Raw genomic sequence first — 17427 nt, forward strand, 5'->3', positions numbered from 1 at the left:
CCTTTAATAAGGACAGAGATATTTCATTCACAGCAAAAGAAGGAAAGGCAAATCACGTAAGTCTAGATTCACATGGATGCAACGGTCAGAATATATAACATGGAAGCATTCTTCTCTAACTGCTTCTATTTTCAGTGAACTATGTGGTTATGTCAACAATCAATCAACGGTGAGGGAAGGAGGAGGGTGTTGGCAGTTAGGGGAAAGGAGGAAATATGAAATAATCACCTGGGGAAATGGCAGAGCAAAAGCATGAGGGAATAAAATAGGATTACAAATTGGTAATCACCTATTTAAAATGTATGGTTAAAAGTTTAACGTGAGACCGGTAAAAATGTTTGGGTGTTTTTCTACAAACCCATTTCAGAACTTGAGCATAGAGGGAAATCTAAATTTTACACTAGGTAGAGATTTACCAGGTGAATATCAGGGGCAGCAAGGGGTGCTAGGGAGTCACAGAGGCTGCAAGCTAGTTATGGAACCTACGCTCCCTTCAGAAGCTATGGCAGTCCCCTTCCCTCATGGGGGTGGACCCCCCGGGGTCCCCAACCAGAAAATCACACCAACATACAACATTCCAACATAAAGAGATTTCCAAACATCTAGGCTATGTAATCTTAGAGGAAAAAATGGAGTATATTAACAATTTAGTCTAAATCAAGCTTGCACAAGAACCACTCCTGGGAATGTTTCAAGGGTGTGCCTTCCAAGGGCTGTAGAATGTGTTCTGTCCCCTCTTGAGAGTCACCATGATAGGGAGTCATCGCTCGGAAGGTGTCATCTCTCTCAGGCTTGTTGGAGCAGGAAAAGGTTGGAAAATCACTGTTCAAAAACACCTGCATTCAGATTAACTTACCTCCCATCTTTCAAAAAAACGATGAATAATACAGGGATGAAAACTTGCTCTACATTTGTACAGCATAATAAGCACTCAGATGTTTTTTCCAGAACAAAAGAATACTTTGCCCCCAAAGAAGCAATCAATTCTGCCATGGCCTGCAAGAGAAAACAGGGTGTTTTTTTCCATCTCCTAGTCATAAAGATCTATATATATGTATATTTGTACAGACACATATATGTATGGATATTTGTACTTATGTATAATATATAGGTGTCTGTGTGCCTACACACACACACACACACACACACACACTCTTTCTCTCTCTCTTTCAGACCTCGCACTCTGTAACAACAAATGATTAAGCATTGTAATTCTATTTCCCAGCAAATGCCATGGAAGGTAGACCCTACTTACTCTAGTCAGTGTGAGATCAGAAGCAGTTCATATCTATAAAACAGGAGATTTGAACACTATTCTCTACTTTAAAAAAAAATGCAAGTAGGAGAAACCTCGTGAGTATCATTTAAGTCAAAGAATCGGGTTCAATAGCCCTTAGTTTTGAAATAAATGCTTACATATTGCCCAAACTGAGAAAAAAAAAGGCAAAGAAAAACATTGTTTGTCTCTCTGTGGGCCTTATATTAACTGAAAAAAAATCACACTTTCCCAACTAATATCAGAACTCTTCTTCTAAATTAGGGCCATCAAAATAACAAATAAGGGGGTAAAGGTTAAAAAGGGACTAAACAACTACACAAAGAAATTGTATGCTGCAGGTTATCCCTTTTGCTTCTGTCCTTCTGTAGACATACAACATCTTCAGTGACGGGCTCCTGGAGTACTCTGGTTTGAATCGTCAGTTTCTCTTCCGCCGCCTGGATCCTTTCACTCTCTACACACTGACCTTGCAGGCCTGCACCAGAGCAGGCTGTGCACACTCGGCGTCCCAGCCTCTGTGGACAGATGAAGCCCCTCCAGACTCTCAGCTGGCTCCTACTGTCCACTCTGTGAAGTCCACCAGTGTTGAGCTGAACTGGTCTGAGCCTGTTAACCCAAATGGAAAAATAATTCGCTATGAAGTGATTCGCAGATGCTTCGAGGGAAAAGCTTGGGGAAATCAGACAGTCCAGGCGGATGAGAAAATTGTTTTCACAGAATATAACACTGAAAAGAATACATTTTTGTATAATGACACTGGTTTGCAACCATGGACGCAGTGTGAATATAAAATCTACACTTGGAATTCAGCCGGGCATACCTGTAGCCCTTGGAATGTGGTAAGGACGTTGCAAGCACCTCCAGAAGGTCTCTCTCCACCTGTGATATCCTATGTTTCTATGAATCCCCAAAAACTGCTGATTTCCTGGATCCCACCAGAGCAGTCTAATGGTATTATCCAGTCCTATAGGCTTCAAAGGAATGAAACGCTCTATCCTTTTAGCTTTGATGCTGTGACTTTCAATTACACTGATGAAGAGCTTCTTCCTTTTTCCACCTATAGCTATGCACTCCAAGCCTGCACGAGTGGAGGCTGCTCCACCAGCAAATCCACCAGCATCACAACTCTGGAGGCTGCTCCATCAGGAGTCAGCCCTCCAGATCTTCGGACCGTCAGTGCCACACAAATAAATGTATGTTGGTCACCGCCCACAGTGAAAAATGGAAAGATCACTAAATATTTAGTTAGATATGATAATGAGGAGTCCCTTGCTGGCCAGGGCCTGTGCCTACTGGTTTCCCACCTGCAGCCTTACACTCAGTATAACTTCTCCCTTGTAGCCTGCACGAATGGAGGTTGCACAGCTAGTGTGTCAAAATCTGCCTGGACAATGGAGGCCCTGCCAGAGAACATGGACTCTCCAACATTGCAAGTCACAGGCTCAGAATCGATAGAAATCACCTGGAAACCTCCAAGAAACCCAAATGGCCAGATCAGAAGTTACGAACTTAGGAGGGATGGAACCATTGTGTATACAGGCTTGGAAACACGCTATCATGATTTTACTCTCACCCCAGGTGTGGAGTATGGCTACACAGTAACTGCCAACAACAGCCAAGGGGGCATTTTGAGTCCTCTTGCCAAAGATCGAACCAACCCCTCAGCACCCTCAGGGATGGAACCTCCAAGATTGCAAGCCAGGGGTCCTCAGGAGATCTTAGTGAATTGGGACCCTCCAGTGAGAACAAATGGCGATATCATCAACTATACCCTCTTCATCCGTGAACTGTTTCAAAGAGAAACTAAAATCATACACATAAACACAACTCATAATTCTTTTGGTACGCAGTCATATATAGTAAAGCAGCTGAAGCCATTTCACAGGTAGGTAGTCATGTCTCGGTTTTCTGAGTGTGCCACTGACCTTTCTATTTCTGAGCCCTTGGTCAGTTCTAATGAAGACTCTGAAAATGGGAAGCATGGTGTCCCCAACCTCCATCCACCTAAACATGCACAGTAGACAAAGCACATCCTCATCCAAGCAAAGCCTGCTTGCATAACCTCCAGAGAGCAGAATTCTTGCAGGTGATGTTTTGAGAGCCAATGTTTCAGAAAGGTTTGCAATGCATCCTGGTATCTGAAATAAGTAGGAGAGAGATGAGGCTAGTCCCCCGGGAAATATGCAGGCCCCTGGACAGTTCTGACAGCCCCGATAGGGTCATCTGACTAGACTGTGAAGAAAATAATGTATTATTTTAAGGTTAAAAGATGCCAATCAATGAGCGCAATTACCAGCCAGAGTTAGACTAAAACAAAATTTGTTTTGTGAAGAGTCTTCTTATCAAATCCAGCACTTCTTTCAGGAATAATAAGGCTTCTCTGACTCTACTTTCTTATGGTTTCTCAGGACAGTGCCACTTTGCTAGCTCATGTTTTCCTAGCGGTCCTATCTGGACGCTGTGACATGCATGGAAGTGCGTTGTTCTGCACACAAAAGAATCTTGCCCATTGCTTAAATACTTGTTTGGCAGTTTTCCCCATCACATTTTAAGTAACTTAACATCCCCAGAGAGAAGGGTAATAAAAGATATTTTATGCTTAAAATTTAGTAAAATGAACAGAATCACTTAAAAAAAATAAAGGCTGAAAGAGTGTTGATTTCCAACTACCATAGGTAAAATTCAGCTATTATTGTAATCTAGTGATGTGTAGATTAGATCCTCCTATAATTACCTCTGATATATAGTGCTGTTTAAATGAAACATTCATGGTCTTATGCATCTACTCATGACAATTATTTAGGGTCTATTAAATATTAAACAGTAATTAAAACTTCCTCAGGTATTCTCCACAGCTAATCCACATGCTATGTGAGTTGGCTTTTATATTACCTTACACTGATTCAGGGCATTAAAAAGGCCCACTATAGTTGCAGAGCTGTATATTCTAGACTGGCTTCCTCTTTACTTGACTGTACCTCCAACTTTCAAAAATCATATCAACTAGCTCCCTTTTGAAACTCTTATTCGAAAAGTCTTCTAGAGGTGAAGCAGTTTGTCCAGGCATGAAAGCAATGCCTTTTCCAGGCTGGAAAAAAAAAAAAGTTTAACTTATCTGATAAATTGCAAGGCTATTTAAGAATGTGAGAGAAATCTCTTCATTATCCACTCTAACTGAATCTATAAGTGACATTGACATAAAACAGAGTATCACTTCTATATGAAGTTGGAGTTCATGTGTGGTTTTTGTTTTTGTTTTTAGTGGATTAATGTTCACTGAATATTGCAAATGTGTGTGTCCTCCTTTCAGCACCCCCAGCTAGTCAGTAAGAAGAAATAGCCTGGGAATGTCCTAATTAGCAGAAGGAATCCGGCCCAAAATTTAAAAACTACCACAGATAACCCAGAAAATGAATAATCTTCATGTGGGAAATCAAAATTGACCTCACAGAATTGCTTAGAAGTCAGATCTACCATACACAGCTATGGATTTGATCACCAATAAACTAGTAGCCCTGCCATGGTGGAGATGGACATGAGAGAAGAACCAGGGGAGGAGGAGAAGAAAGTGGGAATAAAATAAGTCACAAAGGGAAAAAGGTGTAATTAAGAAAGCAAAAACGCGAAAGAGAAAGAGCAAGTAAAAGAACAGAAAGCAGTGATTCAAAGAGCAAAGAGGGGAGGTAGAAAATAAAAGAGGAAAAGGCTAGAACTAAAAGGAATAAAGGTAGAAAGAAGATAGCTGGGTACCTGAGGGAAAATTGAAGGTGTCATAAAATCAATGGTGGTTGGGAATAGAGTAAAAAGTGCTCATTTGCAGCCATAGGCACTAAATACTTACAAAAATTCATTTTGTTGGAAAGGAGAAGTCCCTGCTATGTAAATAGACCTTTTCAAGTAGCAGAGACCAGCTATGAGGCAAAACATAATTGATTAGTTGAGTTTAACTGGATGGTGATAAGGTGTCTTCATGATTGATAATCTGGTGTGTAGTTGGGTTAACTTTGGCCCCACAAGGTCTTTGTGTCATGTAAGGGAGCCTGTTTTAAGATGTTAGGTATCAGGTGAGGGGATTTATTACCACTGAGACCTTAATTCCATGATGTTCCTTCATGACCTGGAAACATTCCTGGGGGATCATTTAGCTCTAGCTGCAAAGGTAGGAGGAGTCCAGGACTGCCGAGAACTGCTTCATACTTTCCAAGGTCTGCATTCTTCATTGCTATGTTAAGTAATTCTGAAGAGTACCAGAATTTTCATGCTGGAAAGAATCATGAGAGTTATTTATTCCATACATCCTTGTTTAGGGGAAGAATTGTACTCACCCCTTTCAAACAGATAAGAAACCTTAGTTTAGAAAGCCAGGGGGATTTTAATAGTTCAAAAATTTCCATGGAAATATAAATATTTTTTGAGACGGAGTCTTGCTCTGTCGCCCGGGCTGGAGTGCAATGGCACAATTTCGGCTCCCTGCAAGCTCCGCCTCCCGGGTTCACGCCATTCTCAACTTTGTTATTCTTAAGAGTTAGCTATGAATAAGAATACATGTAAGCTTGTCTTTTTTTTAAGACCCGGTGTTTTAAAGATTCTTCCCATGAAAATCTATTTTGCTGAAAATCACTAATTTCTGCCTTATGTCCTGAAGGTATGAAATACGAATTCAAGCATGCACCACCCTGGGATGTGCATCAAGTGACTGGACATTCATACAGACCCCTGAGATTGCACCTCTGATGCAGCCCCCACCACATCTGGAGGTACAAATGGCTCCAGGAGGATTCCAGCCCATTGTTTCCCTTTTGTGGACAGGACCGCTTCAGCCAAATGGAAAAGTTTTGTATTATGAATTATACAGAAGACAAATAGCAATTCAGCCTGGAAAATCCAGTCCAGTCCTAATCTATAATGGAAGCTCAACCTCTTTTATAGATTCCGAACTACTGCCTTTCACAGAGTATGAGTATCAGGTAAGAAATGTGTATTATCAACAATTCGAGTTGATTGTGTGCGCTCATCAGCACCTGCCTGTAAAAATGGTGCGCAATTTGAAAAGGCACTTAAAGAGATGTGGGACTTAAGGAGAATAATAATATTCCTTAAAAATTTTTAATTGGTAAATGAGGAAAAACCATGTTCATTGCCTTTTTCATTTTCTTGGTTTTTGAGCCATGTTATATATGTTGTTTTTCTTAGGTAGATTCCAGGTGAATTTCTTTTTCTTATTAATAAAGTGGTTTCTGCCATTAAGATTCCCTCTGTCAGTGTTGCCTTGGTAGGAGATACTCCTTGTTAAAAGATCACTTTGAAAATAACTCATCACTGGTACTAAAATAAAATCAAATAGCAAACATCTCTAGCCTTGGTGCTCAAGAAAGATACAGAATGTTGAAAAAAGTCTAGAAGAGTGCAACTAACCTGCCCATGATGATTAGTTAAGTTTTCCCTAAGGACGGCCTAAAAAAATAAGACTGCGCATTCTTAAAAAGCCAAGAATTAAGAATACTATTCAGAAAACATCGTGAATTCTATGGAGGACTTCTGTTAGGTTTGTTTAGTTTTGCCATCAGAGTCCATTTGCATTCTTCTTGTAATAACAACCTCATTTCCTGTGGGAGAATGCTTCCCCCACCCTTTGCTCAGGCTTGGTGGGAGTGTCAATCAATGTGTCAGGCTGTCTCCTAGCCAAGTGGTGGGCACATGAGCCGCTCAGCCCCTCAGATTTGCCTGGGGCTTGATCTTCAGCAGAGTGACTCAGAATTTTAAAAGGTGGAGGTGAGAAGTCCTGTTAAAATATCCTAACCTCAATCTAAAAGGTTTTCTTTTCCCTGCTATTTCCAAGCACGGTTCTGCAACCGTTCTTTTAATTCCACATACTCAAGTAAATTCTCATCTGCTTAAGTCAGAATCAGTGCCTCTTGCTTGCAGTCAAGGAAAACTCACTGACTGATGTAAGCACTTAAGTGCCAGGCACAATGCCAACAGAAATTTTCTAAAAGAGAAAACTGAGCCTTAAAAAGCTTATTGTAACATGAAATAATAAAACTAATAAGTCACCAAAAAAATAGTGACCAAATCAACGAGTACAGTGAATACGGGGAACATTTTAAGCATTAAAAGAATATTTTAGGACAATAATATATGGTACAAATTACCGAATTAATAAGATTTGAAAATACAAATAAATTCTTGAATGGTTTGGAAAACTACAAAGATACAAATCCATAATCCCTTCTTTGCAATTGCAAATCTAAAAATCTCTTAAAAGTATTTTCTTGCTTTGCCACAAGTCATTTGGCAACAAAACCAATCTAAACAGACTTGAGACTATTTACAGTATTTATTTATCCCATTTAATATGAATACTTATATGTTTCGCTACAAAAATACTGCTTTATTATAAGATGGCTAACAAGATCATGCGGTGGATATTACAAAATATACAGTATATACATTTTATCCTATTTCAAAATGTAAAAACAAAATTAGTTTCAAACACATCAGGCCCCCAAGGGTTTAGGATAAGAACTGGTTTACATCATAAAGGAACCAAATACTGATGCCACCGTCGGAAAGGTAACACTGTTAGAAACAGCCAGAACCTATGTACCTGCCCTTTTGTTCTTTTCTCATTACCTTTATTCAAAAGTGTCACATTATCAAAGTTATGAATTATCTAGTCTCCCTTACAAATAAAAGCGGTACCCTTCATGAGAGAACTGGATGAAATCAGCATGAAATCTTCAGCCGCTAATTAGACGCAACTTAATGACCCACGTATAAGAGACACAAACTTTCTCTGGTATTGTGTTGTGTCATTGGGTTAAATTCTGGTCACATATCTGTAGAAGTCTCATTCCAGTTTTTGTTTGTTTGTTTGTTTGTTTTAGACGGAGTCTTGCTCTGTCACCCAGGCTGGAGTACAGTGGCGAGATCTCAACTCACTGCAACCTCTGCCTGCCAGGTTCAAACGATTCTCTTGCCTCAGCCTCCGGTGTAGCTGAGATTACAGGCACGCAGCACCACACCAGGCTAATTTGTTTTGTATTTTTAGTAGAGACAGGGTTTTGCCATGTTGGCCAGGCTGATCTTGAGCCCCTGACCTCAAGTGATCAGCCTGCCTTGACCTTCCAAGGTGCTGGGATTACAGGCATGAGCCACCGCTCCAGTCCCCATCCCAGTTTTCTATGAAATGGAAAGCTCCAAGAATGTGTCTTGTCTCTAGTCAGATTTTTAATCAGGCACTAAGGATGACCAAGAACCAAGGGACCCACATTTCAGAGGAGAGGCAAGTTAAGAACCTTAGGCTATGTGGTTTCTTTTGTAACTGTTACTATCGGCTCTGTGTTACACTCCTCCTCCATACTCATCTCACTCAAATGAAAGTATTTAATTTGGTTTTTGATCTCCAACTTGTATTTATTAGCTAATCTCATGTAGTTACAACATAAGGATAGAAAACAAAGAAAATCAAAATCTAGCTTAGCCCAAAGGCCCAGTTCTTACGAAAAATAATATTTTGAAAAGCATAGACTAAATGCTGAAATAAATGATCAGAAAATATTGGTTTCATTTAGCCTGTGTAAACACTGAGTCTATGTGGACCCTGAGTAATCCTACAGAAGTCATTTAGGAAGTTATATACTAAAACAATTTAGTTTTCTTTAACAAAAGAGCATTTTGTATTTGTGATGAATTCGCATTGCTCTCAAATCCACTTGAGGGTTACTTCATCTGCAAGTTGCCTTTGAAAATACCTTCGTTGTCCTACACACATCTGCTTACCCAATAACTGACAGTGATTTGACCCTTCTGCAGAGGAGTGTGTTTTTGAGGTAATTGTAGATTGCAGGGAATAGAAACAAAGAACTGAGAAACTTTCTAGCAGTGTGGAAGGATTAATCAGAAGATCGTGAGGATGTATAGTTGGGGAGGTTGCCATCCACACGGTGTGTCCTGCAAGGGTCAGATGGGGCTCCCCAACACCTTCCTATACTATGTTACATCATTGTACTCATTTCTGTTTTTGAGTTAAATCATTGAAGGCAGTTGTTAAAATTTAGTTATATGAAAAGAACAAGACAGTTTTCACTAGTCTAAATGAACTCATTCCATCAGTTGGCCAGTGATAAAAGAGGGTATCACATGGATAAGTTTTTTTTTTTTTTTTCCGTCGTCTTCTTCATTTTGAGACACAGTCTCGCTCTGTTGCCCAGGCTGGAGTGCAAGAGCGCAATCTTGGCTCACTACAACCTCCATCTCCCGGGTTCAAGCAACTCTCTGCCTCAGCCTCCTGAGAAGCTGGGATTACAGGCGCCTGCCGCCACAACTGGCTAATTTTTTTTGTAGTTTTAGTAGAGACGGGGTTTCACCATCTTGGCCAGGCTAGTCTTGAACTCCTAACTTCGTGATCCATCCACCTCGGCCCCCCAAAGTGATGGATGAGTTTTAATGGGCAGGAGGGTCAGGAAATATCTGGAGAAATGGATACTTATAGAGAGTGGGAGAGTTACTCACTGTAGAAAACCAAAGAGGGAAATTAAATGAGCAGCAAATGTCACTCACCTCACCACAGTTCTTGTAACCAGCTTGGTAACTAGCTCCTCTGAAGTTGAGCAAAATCCATGTGATATCACAAGCACCTTCTAAGCGTTCACTAATACTTCAATATGGAATGCCCTAAAGGTAGCATCCCCACTGTTTACAGTACAAGTGGAGGACCTAAGAGCTTGTTCAAAGGGCAGATTCCTGAGTGGAATGGGAAGGGACCCCAGCAACTTGTACTTTTTTTTTTTTTTTTTTTTTTTTTTTTGAGACAGCATCCCGCTCTGTGGCCACACTGGAGTGCAGTGGTGTGATCTCGGCTCACTGCAACCTCCGACTCCCTCGTTCATGCATTTCTCCTGTCTCACCCTCCCAAGTAGCTGGGATTACAGGCACGTGCCACCATGCCCAGCTAGTTTTTTGTATTTTTAGTAGAGATGGGGTTTCACCATGTTAGCCAAGATGGTCTCGATCTCCTGACCTCATGATCTGCCCACCTCAGCCTCCCAAAGTGCTGGGATTACAGGCGTGAGCCACCACTCCCGGCCTAGTAACCTGTATTTTTAATAAGCAGGCTGGATGGTCCACAACCCACTTTTTTTGGAAATACTGCCTCAGAGGGTGCGACATTGCTGCTATGCTACTTAAGACTGATTTTCCAGTGGTGATTTTCTGAATCAGCGGTTCTCAGCTTTGATAGCATGTTAGAATCACCTGGGGAAATTTCACAACATTGTGCTTGCTGATACCCAGGCCCCACTCCCCTGTAGTTCTGATTTTGGGATGGATTCGGGCGTCCGTGCGATTCAAAATGTTCCCAGGTGATTCTCATGTGCAGCCAGGGTTGAGAATCACTAGCCTAAACTGTCATAAACAGATAGCCCAAATAAGTGAAGCCATCTTCCCACAAATGCCTAATTTACATGATGATCATTGATGACAGCCTATTGGCGTTGGTCTATCTTGGCTTTCCTAAAGAAGGGTCCTATTGTTTTGATGTGAAACTAGAGAGGAGAACAGAATGTATTATCTATGAAGTCCATGTCTCAGCTACTCAAATAATTTAATTTTCTTCATGGATTTTATTTGGCTTTTGTTATTGTTGTTTTGTTTTCTTTTGTTTCTTACTTGGGAGGTCTGGTCTTTGGTGGTAAGAGTAAAGTTCACCATCATTTAAAACAGGGGATTTTTCTAGTTTGAGTCATTTCAGCATAGCTTCCAGAATGCTGGGATTCTAAAGGATAACACTCTGGGGGATGAGCTTTAATAAAGCCAGTGAGATCTAAAATATGAATCAAAAAAATTAGCAAGATTTTTTTTTCTTGTTTTCCACAAGAATGGGTTGGTGGCTTTACAGAGTGCAGGGCAGGGTTCCATTAGAAAGCAAACGTCCTCTGGGAATTTTGAATGCAACTTAGTTTATCAAAATCCAATTCTCAAACAACTCTGTAAATGTATGTTCCATGAATAAATGAGATGCATCTGTGCTAAATAAAATTCTCCCATTGCACAGACCTCTTCCTTAAACAGAGATCACAGGCTTGCTCGTGCTACAGAACATTTACAAATCCAAGAAAATTTTTTTAAAGACAACAGTCATTTCTATCTTCAACCCTTTCAAAATTGGGCTATTCTAATACATGCAATGTGAACCTCCACATTCTATGTGGAGCAGTTCTTCATGGTTGAGCAGCAAATTAAGACAATATTTTTCCCACAGGCTTCAAATGGGACCTGGGTGTGAGTCTACTCCGTTAAGACATTTTGGGTTTTACCTTTGGGGAGTGAGCCGAGGCTAATGAATTGCTCTCAGTAATTGTGCATTCATATTCATACTCTTGCTTAAGGCAATGACTCACCATGGATTTGATAGGGCCCGCCACCACCCCCCATTTCACTGAATCATGCTGTCAGTGGCTTAATTAGTTTTCCTGAAACTTCCTCACTTTGACAGATTTTTGCGGTAAGCGCCCACGCACACTCAGGGTCTCTGAAGGCTTCTGGTGCCTCGTGACTGGGTGACTGAGAAGCAGCAGGTCAGAGTTAGAGGAAACTCTGTGACTCATGGCATGGGGTCTGAACTTAGGGCTAGTGCTAAAGGAGCCCACGCAGAATGGCAGTCTGCTGCTTTCTAACCAACCAACACTGTCCCCAAACAAGCAGATGGAAAGAAGGGCTATGGAGGAAACACAAAAGGGGATCCTCACTGTTGCTGCCAGTGGCAGCTGCCTGAAGACTGCCAGGGGTACTGTAGAGGCCTTCCCCTCACCAGCCCCCACCATAGGCTACCAAATTGTTGGCAATTAGTTAGAAGTGGGAGGGATACAGGCCAACATCTTCTACTCCTTCTCTCAGTAATTCTGGATCCTTGAGCACATTAACCTCTTTGGGTGTTTCCTCATAATACAAGTTAGGCCTGCTATGATGGAATATTATAGACTGGGTGGCTTAAATAACAAACATTTATTTCCCACAGTTCTAGAGACTGGGAAGTCCAAGGTCAAGGCACCTGCAGATTCAGTATCTGGTGAGGCCCACCTTCTGGCTTACAGATAATGGTCTTCTCCTTATATCCACATATGACAGATGGAAGGAGATGGAGAGGAAAAGGAAGGAAGAGAAAAGAGTAGGGGGACTCCCTCTCATCTCTTTCTCTTCTTGTAAGAACACTAGTCCCAATCATGAGGGCTCCACCCTATGCAACCTAATAACCTCCCAAAGGCCTCCATATCATCATATTAAAGATTAGCCTTCAACATATGTATTTGGGGGGGACAAAAACAGTCAGTTCATAGCACTCATCTATAAAGGGAAGCACCCTCCAGCTCTATATTCTATGGGCAGACTAGTGGTAAGCTATGGGCATATAATTTTTAGAAATTCTAATCAAACTTTATCTTCTCTTGATTGGTTTTTGTAATCTACAGTTTGTAAAACATGACAAAATAAATTCTGACCCAAAGCAACAGAATTTTCTAATGGTAGTTAGCTTTAAGTTGTGTTGATGCAAGGGAATGTATGAGATCAGCTTCAGACAATAAATGGATATATGGTTATTCATCAACAAGATGGACATATGGAAACATCATTAGTTGTGTCTCTCGTTGAAACCTAACATATTTATTTACTAATATGTTTTTTAAAATTATAACTATTAAAAAATATAAATGTTAATAAATACTAAACTAATTTTCTTTAGTTAGCTACCAATGAGTCTCATTTATGTTCCTGAGAAAACCTACACTATCAAAAAGTTATCATGACTATTTCACTACAAGTAACAGAAAGCCAATGTAAACTAAGTTAAAGAGAAGGTAATTGTTTCTGCTCTCACATCTGGAAAGGGCATTGAAGGAATCTGTTGAAACCAAAGAAAAGATATGAACATCAGGCCCTGGAAACCTGGGATGCAGGACTCAAATGCTGTAAGATTCATTCATTCTCTCCCTCCTTGCCCCATTTCAGCTCATCTCTATTTGGCTTCATTCTGCACACTCTCACCAGGCATCTGAGGAAATCACTACTAATACTCCCAGATTCAAGCCCTTTCTGTGCATCAGTTTTCTTATCTTCAAAATGTGAATAGATATAGCACTAGATTCATTGGCTTGCTTTGAGGTTAAATGAGTTAATATGTGAATGTTCTTGGAACAGTGCCTCATACATAGAAACCACTTCACCTATATAACAATAATGATTATAATTATTATTGCCCATCCACCTTAAAGTGGAAAGCGGACTAGAAGTCAACCAAGTGCAGGACTCTGACTGATCCTATTGCACTACCTGCCTTCCTGTGAACCAAGAGAACAGAGGACTATGATTGAGCAGGTGTGGTCGCAGGGCCCACCTCCTACAGGCAGGGCTGCGTGAGGTATGTGGGAAATGCTTCCAGCCAGAAGCAAGAACTGCCCTAGTACACTACACACACCAACTAGGGGAACAAGTACTCCACAGCTGTGAGATATTGACAATCCCTGTGCCCTTTCACACTGGATGCTCACACCCTTCCTGTTTTCCAAATGAAGAAGCTGAGTGCAGATCACATAGCTTGTGCAAGAAAGATACTTAATTTCTGATAACTTCACTTTTCTCATTAAAAAAATGGGTGTGTTATGAGAACTAAGAAATCTGTGTGTCCAGTAGGATGCCTGCTACTTAGTGGGTCCATGCCCCCATCCAATCCCCCCAGGATCGCACTAGTTAAAAGAAGGAGAAACTTCCATTCAAGACTGTAAAAAAAGCCAGGTTAAGACATATCTTTTGTCTATATAAACAAGTCATTAATAAAATGTTAGAGTGTAGAAATCTCGAATCAGGAATACAGTTGCCTCTAAAGGTATGATACTCCTTCCACTAGGCAGTTCAACCCTCCCTGTCCTTGCCATTTCTCTTCTCAGGAAAATAGTAATTTACCCACATACCCATGACTAAAATTCCAAATTCTGATAGTCTGACTCTACTTTTCTGCAATTAGCTACTTGCTTTGTATTGCCTGTTTTCTATTGCTATCACCCTTATCCCATGCCTTTTCTATACCACATTTAGAAAAAACATATTGAGCAGGTTTTCTGTTTGGTTTTGGACTTGCATTTAATTAGATATTAATCTCACTAACGTATTTCTGACCAGCATGGAGGTTTTTGTCTGGTTAATTTCTCCCACAAGAACTAAGCTCCCCACGCCCACCCCAACTCTCACGGCTCAAGGTTTTAAATGATTTATTGATATTGTCTGACTCAGGCAGTGTATTTATTCTAAAACCTTAGGGCCTCAGTGCACAGCTTAGACTGAAGGCCACTGGGACATTTCCATGTGTAGAAAACTGAAGTCTGCCACTAGGCCTGGGGCCTGATCATTTTTCGCATCAAGCCTTTCGTACCCACAAGAGATCATTTCTACCTGTCGGTGTGAGCACATTCAGAAGCATGCTCTAGTTCTTTTTATTCTTTTTCCATCTCCCATGGTGACCCTTAGGACTTAATTCTAAAGCTTCTATTGTTGGCAGTATTTATGGTGCCTTTGGGACAAGTTATCCATGTGAAGATGGGTTGATTCTCACCCTCATGCAGATGCAACTCAGATTTATATTTCACTTAAGCTGATATTGATCTTCCTGTCTCTGTGTTGGAAGCTTGGTTGGTGGAAATAAAATGTGAAACACAACAGAATGCTCTTCAACTGAATGTAGATAATGTGTAATTCCAGCCTGCCCTCATGGCTCTTCAGATGGCTGTGAAAACAAAGGCTCCCAAAGTCACCTGAAACTTAGGTCCTGTAAAAACATCTAGGAAAAGATGAGCTGTGTTTTGCTTATTTTCCTTTATCCTGTAAATTGAGTATTTAATAACCTGTCCTTATTAGGCACCTACAATGTTCAAAGTGTATACCTAGTTACTAGGATTGAGGTAGGAATCTAAAATCCATGCACTCTCCCCTTCAGGGACTTAAAGTACAGTTGATAAGACAAATAAAGATGCCCATGAATAATGTATCCATAAAATATCACTAGGAATCTTGATGTTTGCAAGATCTGAGCGACGGCAAAACAGATCCAGGGAGGAAGAAGCAGCTTCTTTATCTTCAGGGACAGCATGATTTCCACACCAAACTCTAAAGGCCACTCTTATTCTACTCTCTGGCCAGATGGTTTTGTGCAGCACAGGTGGCGCCTTGATACTAAAGAGCTACTGGACTAAAATCATTCCACAGACACACGAAGAGGCACCATTTCTCTGTTCCTTCAGTCTTACAAAAAGAAATGCCTTTCTAAATCTCCATCCTTATGTTTAGAAGCCTCTCTTAGCCCACCTACTATTATTGGTACCTGTGTAATGGTTCAAAATGTTCTCCACTGCATCAATCGGGATCTCAACAGGAAGTATATGGCACATTCAAAGGGTATTTGAAGAAAATTTAATGAAGAGGCTATTGATGGAGGTGTGGGCAGAATTAAGAGAATCAATAAGGGATGTTAAAGTACCCAGGAAGTAGGAAGAGCCAGAAACTGTTACCTCTAGGCCTGCAGGGACAACAGAAGAATCTGGGACATTGAAAGGAAATTCAGCCTTGTCAACCTGCAGTGCCAAAGAGAGGAGCAGGAGAAACAAAGAATCTGAACTCTCTCGTCCCTTTGATCAAACCCTAATGGAAAAGAGCCAGCGAAGAAAAGATTCCAGGTGAGGCGATCTGATCAAGTCAGCCTTCCAGGGTACAGAGCAAGCCAGAGAAGGGCAGAGAATGGATCTGGGGAAAAAACAGCTCATCCCCCACACTCAGATTGATGCTGCTCCTCAACCAATATATAACAATGCCTTCACCAGTAGAATCCTTTCTGGACTAGAGGATCACCTGGCCAGCTTTGGCTTGTCACTCTACGATTATTGATAAACCACTAAGTAAATTTGAAGACTTAAGGAGGATTGTACTTAAGTACTTGAACCAATAGTATATTACCATTAAATTGTAAATAAACATCTCAGGATATACGAAGCAATCCAATCTGCAGGTGGAAACAAAAATGTTAACACATGCAAATAAGTCAGATGCTCTAAATGGTAGTTTTTAAAAAGCATAGTTGAAACCTCTTCTTGTTAATTGATTTATCTATCTGTTTATGGATCTGATCATTACTAAGATGCCTATAAGCATCTAGAAAACTGTACAGTTCTCTCTTTGATTCCTATAGGCATATTTCTAATGGAAACCAGTAATAAAATTCTTTTCTCTAAAAAATCCATTGAATTGCTCTGATTTTTCCTTTTGTTCATGCTTGGGGACTTTTTGAGAAATTTTAACTAATAATAAGACAAAGCAAATAAGCCGTCCAATTAACAAGTTTCAATGTAGAGCAATATTTTTGAAAAGCCAGGCTTTTATTTACTCTAACCCTCAAAGTTCCAGAGTACAGTAGTACCTGGAAGAAAGATACAGAGGGAGGTGTGGGCTAAATTTCAAATGCTGTGGAGCGTTTTCCAATCTTATTAATGCATAACAACTACCTAGAATCCAGAAGTGAGTTGCAGAATTGCTATCTAGTCCCACTAGATCCCCAAAACTGGTAAGTCACTCTCTCCTGTCTTTTCACACAAATAATATGATAGTAATCACTATTATTTATTTAGGGTTTGTTGTGTGCTAAGGGCTATGTTAAGAACTGCATGCATATTAACTAATTTAATCTCATACAACCATTTGAGATAGGTGTTATTACTGACACTATTTTACAGGTGAGAAACATGAGGCATTGAAAAATTAGGTATCGTGCCCAAGGATATAGAGTTGATAAGTTGAAGGACTCAAATTCGAACCTTAAGATTCAGGTTCAAAGACTGGTTTCTTAAATTCTACCCCAACAGTTACCTCCAAATTGCATTTGCATGTAGCTTTGGGACTTTCAAAAATTGATGAACTATTTATAAATATATTCATCCCCCACCCCATTCCTCAGAAATTTCTAGAAACATTATTGCACGTAAATCTTAAAATAGTCCTGTGGGGTGGGTGTTGTTATCTCTTAGCATAGTCAGGAACCTGAATAACTTAGCAAGTTACCTAGTCAAAAAACAACAGAGTCAGAACTCAAGTCCTGACTTTCTGACCCCAAG

The 17427-nt window shown here is 40.4% G+C and overlaps 1 protein-coding gene across 1 annotated transcript in view; it reads left to right on the forward strand.

Moving 5' to 3' along the window:
- The window catches only part of USH2A (usherin), a 790277-nt gene that overhangs the window by 739826 nt on the left and 33024 nt on the right, over window positions 1-17427 (forward strand). Inside the window, exons 62-63 of the mRNA XM_021927201.2 lie at window positions 1648-3164; window positions 5925-6246. Of these exons, the coding sequence (XP_021782893.2) occupies window positions 1648-3164; window positions 5925-6246 (1839 nt within the window). The remainder of the gene's footprint in view (window positions 1-1647; window positions 3165-5924; window positions 6247-17427) is intronic.

The sequence above is a fragment of the Papio anubis genome, chromosome 1 (assembly GCF_008728515.1).
Source record: "Papio anubis isolate 15944 chromosome 1, Panubis1.0, whole genome shotgun sequence".
NCBI classification, from domain to species: Eukaryota; Metazoa; Chordata; class Mammalia; order Primates; family Cercopithecidae; genus Papio; species Papio anubis.